Source organism: Trichechus manatus, unplaced genomic scaffold (genome assembly GCF_000243295.1).
Source record: "Trichechus manatus latirostris isolate Lorelei unplaced genomic scaffold, TriManLat1.0 scaffold00067, whole genome shotgun sequence".
Taxonomy (NCBI): Eukaryota; Metazoa; Chordata; class Mammalia; order Sirenia; family Trichechidae; genus Trichechus; species Trichechus manatus.
In genome coordinates, this window is record NW_004444003.1 from 4019571 (window position 1) to 4026922 (window position 7352).

Consider the following 7352-nt stretch of genomic DNA (forward strand, 5'->3'; position numbering starts at 1 on the left):
GTTCCCACCTTTCCACTGTTCCTTATTTAACCAGACTTCAAGAGAACTGTGGCAGGCCCTGGATGAGAGGCCAAGATTACTTTGTGGTGTAGTTAACTGGTAACATGGAACGAGACCTTTGAAGTGATATCTGACTAATCAGAAAGAGATGCATGGAGTTTTCAAACTGATTACCCTGCTATTTGATTCCCTTAAAACAATAGCTTTAATTTAAATCAATCTTGTGAACTTCCTTCATTTGCAATCCTAATTATCAAGCAAACAGTTTGATCACAGGCTTAATATGGCCATTTATGCTACTGTTTCAGAGTTTGGATCTGCTTAATATTTTTACTTGAACAAAGTAAAAAGATATCCCCAGTAACAAATGTGAGACCATTTGGTTTGCTCCTCTAGTTAGGATACTACAGAAATCTATTTTCTCCAGTATAAAATGGCAAAAAAAAAAAACCCTGAAACTAGAAGTCATACACAAGAAATTAAAAGCAAAATTTCCATAGTTATTTTCAGAAATATCTTTAACAAACATTCTCCCTGGGGCAGAGTGGAGGAGGGGAAGGAGATCTTTTAATCTAAATCATTGCTGAATTTGTACAGTGTGTTCTCTTAGTATAAAAATGTCATTAACTTGGTTATGAGGGATGGGAGGGATGTCGGGGGGAACTAAACTGATAAGTGGTAACTTTGATGAAGGGTAAGACAGTACAGATTACTGGGGAAGCCAGCACAACTTGTACGAGGAAAGGTCATGGATGCTCCATAGACACTTCCAAACCCCCTGAGGGACTGAATTGCTGGGCGGAGGGCTGTGGGGACCATGGTCTCGGGGAACATCTACCTCAATTGGCACAATACATTTTATAAAGATAAAGTTCTACATTCTACTTTGGTGAGTAGCGTCTGGGGTCTTAAAAGCCTGTGAGCAGCCATCTAAGATACTCCACTGGTCCTACCCCTTCGGGAGCAAGGGAGAACGAAGAGAACAAGATACAAGGAAAAGATTAGTCCAAAGGACTAATGGACCACAGCTACCATGGCCTCCACCAGGCTGAGTCAAGTAGGGCTAGATGGTGCCCGGCTACCACCACTGACTGCTTTGACCAGCATCACAAGAAAGGGTCCTGGACAGAGCTGGAAAAGGATATAGAACAGAATTCTAACTCACAAAAAAAGACCAGATTTACTAGCCTCACAGACTGGAGAAACCCTGAGAGTATGGCCCCCAGACACCCTTTTAGCTCAGTGATGAAGCCTCTCCCAAAGTTCACCGTTCAGCCAGGGATTGGACAGCCTCATAAAACAAAACAGGACTAATGAGGCACAGCAGTCCAGGGACAAGGACTAGAAGGCAGGAGGGGACAGGAAAGCTGGTGATAGGGAACCCAAGGTTGAGAAGGGACAGTGTTGACATGTCATGGGGTTGTTAACCATTGTCATAGGGCAATATGTGTACTAACTGTTTAATGAGAAACTATTTGTTCTGCAAACCTTTATCTAAGGTACAAAAAAAAAAAAAGAATTATCTAAGGGAGTTCAGATTGACAACAGCAGCTCAAAAGGTTTGATGGGAAGCCTAGGGGACAGTGAGTTGAAGATAATGGTGATGCAATAATTTGGAAAAGGATAGTAAGAATAGCACAGCTGGAACAATGTAATCGATGTCACTGAATTGTACATGTAGAAACTTTCAAAATGGTGTAATTTTGACTATGTATATTTTCACCAAAAAAAAAGTCCTCAAGGTCAAGAAAGGAGAGTGTTGATACATCGTGGGGTTCTTAACCAATGTCATAAAACAATATGGGTACTGACCGTTTAATGAGAAACTATTTGTTCTCTAAACCTTCAACTAAAAGTACAATAAAAAAATTTAAAAAAAAGTCATTAACTATTTTGATTTCTGTTCAAATATATATGATCAAGTTTGCCTATGAGAATTCTTATGAAAAATCCCAACAAAGGAGATCTTTTATCTTTGTTTTTAGAACCTAGATGCATAAGGTCATTACTTATTTTTATGGCTGTTCTAATATTGGCTAGTTTTGGTAACCTGCAGGTTTACAAAAATATGGCAAACACTTATTGATTCACTTTCTTAGCAAGATTAATTTCCAACTCAAGCAACATGTACTGGTCTCTAGAAAAGAGATTTTCTCATAGAACTGACCAAATAGATCTTAATATTAAGCTGAATAAGCTTAAGACTGAAAATGCATACTATGAAATTAGTCATATATGAAGAATGTAGAAGATTCATAAGCAAAATTTTATTTTGCAATAACTATTTTTTTGTGATTATGAAGATGTAACCTGATCCAGTAATAAAGTTAATAGACAGCTGTTCTTTTTACAAGTTAATAAACTATCTACTGTGCAAGCCCATATATCTGCAGTACTGTACAATGAAAGAACAAAGGTAATTTTACACTATGAATGGTTATATGAAATCAAGTGAACCTAATGGTATCTACTTCATGTATGCCAGTATTTTCTCACTTGTCCTGATATCAAGTAAAAGTTCACAGTACTTACATGAAAAGAGCCATATCCTAGCTTTGGTACAATTACTGTGGCTGCAATAAAACTATAACACACAGAGATATACACACAACCCCAAATAGATTCATTTTAAATGGATAAAGAAAAATAAAAATATAATTTATTAAAAAGATACTTCAAAGACATTTTTCTTGATTCTTATCTGTGACCACTTCATTTTTCCTGCTTCCTTAAAGGTTCTTAAAATTTACCAGTGAAGTTTCTTCCATCTAATTACATTAACTGTCACATGATGTCTGCGGTCAGTGCTCACATAAACCGAACATAAAAAAACCTGAATCTATTCTAAGAAGAGTGGTGTGCTTAGGACTGTATTTTGAGAGCTTAAGGAAATCCACAAAAAATGTCATACTTAGAACATATACATTTTCTTTCTCCTAAAACAAATAAAATGAGATAAAATATTTGAGTGAAAACAAATAACACAACAGTACAAGTCTTGGATGAAAAAATCTGACATTTACCGACAGTTTGGGGGAGGTACAACATCAACACTTAGATGATGCAGTCCATAACATGAATCTGCAATGTATCTATATCAGGCAGAACTTCTCCACATTTGGGGCAAGAATGAATCGGGATATTCCTTTGTTGCTGTTGCTGCCAATTTCTATCCTCAGCTCCTGGGAATAAGCATTAAATGAAATGTCATTCCATTAGTTTCATATTGCAAGCAGTTTCGTCTGGTTGGTTTTAATAACAGTTGGGCTAATTTTAACATAAGTTAAACTTTGTAATCAATACCTAGTGGGAAGTGAATACTGATTTTTTTTTTCTTTAACACAGAAAACATATGCAGAAATGGTACCCTGATTCATTATTCTCTTAGGATTTCAACTCCATTCCATGAAGATACATGATTTCAGCTCTAGGTACATGACAATCCATATTCTAATAAAAACTAGAGTATCTGAGAGAAGAAAAGAGATGGATGAGGATATAAACAAAAGAAGAAAGAATGAGGAAAAAATGAAGAGAGCATAAGAGAGGCATCCTAGAACAGTATGTAGCTTCCCAGAAGCAGAGACAATACTTAGGTTTATTCAGCAGATACTTTTGGTGACAGTGCAGTGTAGTAAATGCCTCAACTGTGTTCTGCATAAGGTGGTTTCAGCCGGTGTACAGAGAAAGGCACCCAACTTAGACTGCTCAGTTAAGAAAGGCTTCTGGGATAAGAGTAATTACACTTGAGAGGAGTCTTAAGAATGAAAAGGAGTTAGGCAAGAGGTAAAATAAGTCAGGGGAAAGAATGGAAGAATGCGTGTGTGTGCGTGTGTGTTGCGTGCCTTTGAGTCAATTGTGACTCACAGCCACCCCATGTAACACAGTAGAAATGTCTCATAGGGTTTCAAGACTGTAATTTTTATGGAAGCAGACTGCCAAATCTTTTTCCCAAGGAGTTGCTGGGTAGGTTAAAAAGTCAACCTTTTTGTTAGCACCTGGGTGCTTAACCATTGCACCACCAGGGCTTCTTGAATTGAAGAATGAGTCTTGTAATTTCCCCCAATTTTGAAGTCATACAGAGGTTCAATCCTAAATTAAAGAATGCTTGAAATAGCGCTGACTTGATCAATGCTGGAAATTACTTCTGGCTCCTGGGGCATCTCTTTGACCTGACCTTTCTGGATCAATGCAAACCATTTTGGCTTTTCAGAGTCTCAGAAAGTCTCAGGTCCCTAGAGTTTGGTTCAGCCCCCAAAATGTTTGTTGTTGGAGAATGACAGCAGAGATAACCCTTAACATGGTTATTTGCTTCTAACGCATTATTTGAATTCAATAACATGTAATACATGTAATACTATTACAGATAGTTTGTATTAGGCAAACATTAGAAGCATTTTTAGATAGAAATACTTATCACAAGGCATGATTTCTTAAGCAGGGAGCTTTCTAACTGTCTAGTTGCTCTAGGTCAGGGGTCAACAAACTTTTTCTGTAAACAGTAAATATTTAAGATCTTGCAGGCCATGTAATTTCCATCACAACTACTCAGCTCTGCCGTTGTAGCATAAAAGAAGCCATATACAGTATATAAATAAATGGGCATGACTGTATTCCAATAAAAATTTATTTGTAAAAACAGGTGACAGGCCAGATTTGGCCTGTGGGCTGTCATTTGTGAATCCCTGCTCTATATGACAACCAGACTCTTACCAGGGACTGTTTAGTCTTCATTTAAAACTTTATTGCATCTATCTGTGCTTTTCTTTTTTGTGCTGGCCTAGGTTTCAAGACTTGGATTTGTTGTACCAGTCTGCTAACAGGTCCCCTCTGTCTCCTGACTGTTCACTCTAAAACAAGCTTAGTCATTTTTCTTTATTTAACACATCATACTCATTTCTGTCTTTGCCCTTCTATTCTCACATCATACTTATCCAAACCCTTGCTTCGAGGTCGAGCTTAAAGGCACAGTTTTTCAAGGCCTTTCTCAACTCCCCTGGCCCTCAATGCTCACCCTTCCTCTGATCTTCCAACACTATTATTTCTATTACATGTTATCTTGTACTATGAATTCTTTTTCTGTGCACATCTTGTGTCTCCAATGAGGCCGTATGTCCTTAAGGACATGACCATGCCTTATGCATTTTTGTTACCTAGTGCCTTGCAGAATGTCCTAGAACACAGTAGCCACTAAAATGGCTGCTGATAGCAATGATGATAAAATATACTAAAAAGGAATACTGTTTAAAGCAGGTTTGTTATGAAATTAAAAAATCTTAAGGCAGTTTCTGTTTGGAGTATTGTTTTTTATAATACAAAAAAGCTTTTTAGGGTAATTTAGAATAAACAGACACTCTGGGAAGACTTTTAGATTTTAAATATAAGTCAAAGACTGTTTCACCAGTTTTTTTTTTTTATGTAAATAAACATTTCCCTCACACAGTTAAGAAGATAAAAAATCTTCCTTTAAGGAATTCAGGTGCAACAGATTGTCCTTTTTGACCTGACAATCTTGTAGTACACTTGTAGAAATAAGGTATATGAGTGTTACTAGGATATTTAAAATGAGGTTATAGAGAAAATGCCTGGCAGTGGGTAGACGCAACTTTCAGAGAAGAATATAGCTGTACCTGCTTTTGCTAAGAAATACCTAAGGCTAATATTTGTCAGTGCCTGTGCTACCTCTTCCCCTTCTGGATATGCACCATGAATACTATGCTTATTCCTAACCTGAATTACTACCTCTATTTACTTTAACCTCCTTTTTCCTTTAAAAGAACTTGTGGCGGGGGCGGGTGGCAAAAGAAATAATCAGAAATTTCCCCCAAGATTTAACAGTTTACTATAGATACTGTCCCCTAGCTGATGACAACACTGTAATGTAGTTCCATTTCAGTTGGTATGTGAGAGTGACTTAGACTGGTCTAGCATTACAAAAAAAAAAAGTTAAAAAAGCAGTTTTATGTAAAATTTAAGACAGCATCTTAAACTCAGACTCTTCTTTTTCAGTGGCATTGCCACTAACCTTTCTGCTAGTTATGTCAATCTTTGATTGCCTGAATTTTATTTTTTTATATCTAGAAACAAGAATAAGGCCTCCCTTTAGACATGCTATAGACCGTGACCTATTTTAAACTGTAGAATATTATTACTATTGTATTAAAACCATGTAATAAATACAGTATCATACTTTTAATAAGTGCTATGATCAATTTCTGTGTCATGGTTAAGAGTCAGATAACCTTGGGTTTCACTTTTATTTCTGCCACTAACTAGCCTTGTGATTCTGGGCAAATTATTTAACCTTTCCAGGTATAAGTTTCATCCTCTGTTTGATGGAGATAGTAATACATACCTCATAGAATTTTTGTGAGGCTTAACATGATAATATGTACACAGTGGTTAGCACAGCACCTGAACATAGTAAACTCTCAGAGGTAATATCATTATGTGCATGTAGTGGGTGAAAAGGTAAACTCCCAGGGAGTTTATCATTTAACAGAGTATGTATTTAAAACACATAATAATCATAATTTAAAATAGCAGAAAAGTACTAAAACAGAGTAATAAAATACTTGGGAAATTCAGGAGGGAGAGGTCTTGTTCTCTTGGATTCATGGAGATGGTACATGAAATGGGTTTTAAAGATGGGGTAAGAGTTCGCTGGAAAGAAACTGGGAGGAGGAGAGGAAGTGTAGGAAGGACATCTAGGTGAAGGACACAGAATAAGCAAATACATGTCGGTATGAAAGCTTAGGACATGTTTCAAGAACAGTGAATGACTCACTCTGGCCAATATCTGTAGTAGACTAGAGTGGACTAGAATGTAGTGGATTTTTTTCTTTAAGTATCTTCTTGATAGGATATTGGGACTCCCTGGAAGCCTGAAAACCTACAGTCCATGGCACTCACCTCTTTGAACAAGGTAAGCCTGCTGGTCTGGGTCACTTGTTCTGGCCCCGTGACGGCTCTGCATCTCCATCAGGGACTGCCTGCTAGGATTAAAAACAACACTGTGTGTGACATACAGAAACCCTGAAAACATGAACAACATTCAGCAGACATTTTCAACAGAAGTATGAGGGAGAAAAAGAATTGAACTACAATGCCAAGGTTCACAGAGATTAGAACTGGAGACTAAACTAAGTTTAAATACTATCGGCACTAGAACACAATGTAGTAAAAGTAAATGACAATTAAGATAAAATAATCAGGAAATAACCAAACTGTCAATTGATGGGGAAATGGATTAGGAAAAAGTGTCATATTTCTAAAGTAAGACACTACACAGCAATTAAATAGAATGAATTAAATCTGCATCTATCAACAGAGTTCAAAATCACAATGTTGTG

General features: G+C 36.9%; 1 protein-coding gene across 3 annotated transcripts in view; it reads right to left on the reverse strand.

The window, feature by feature from the left end:
* Positions 1-1774: 1774 nt before the first annotated feature.
* The window catches only part of OPTN (optineurin), a 53262-nt gene continuing 47684 nt past the window's right edge, over positions 1775-7352 (reverse strand). For 2 of the 3 annotated variants that reach the window (XM_023734360.1, XM_023734358.1), the window contains 2 exons: positions 6913-6995; positions 1775-3182 (listed from right to left, as the gene is read on the reverse strand). In XM_023734360.1, coding sequence (XP_023590128.1) covers positions 3055-3182; positions 6913-6995 — 211 coding nt within the window. In that variant the 3' untranslated portion in view covers positions 1775-3054. The remainder of the gene's footprint in view (positions 3183-6912; positions 6996-7352) is intronic. The other variant, XM_023734359.1, reaches the window with a different exon arrangement.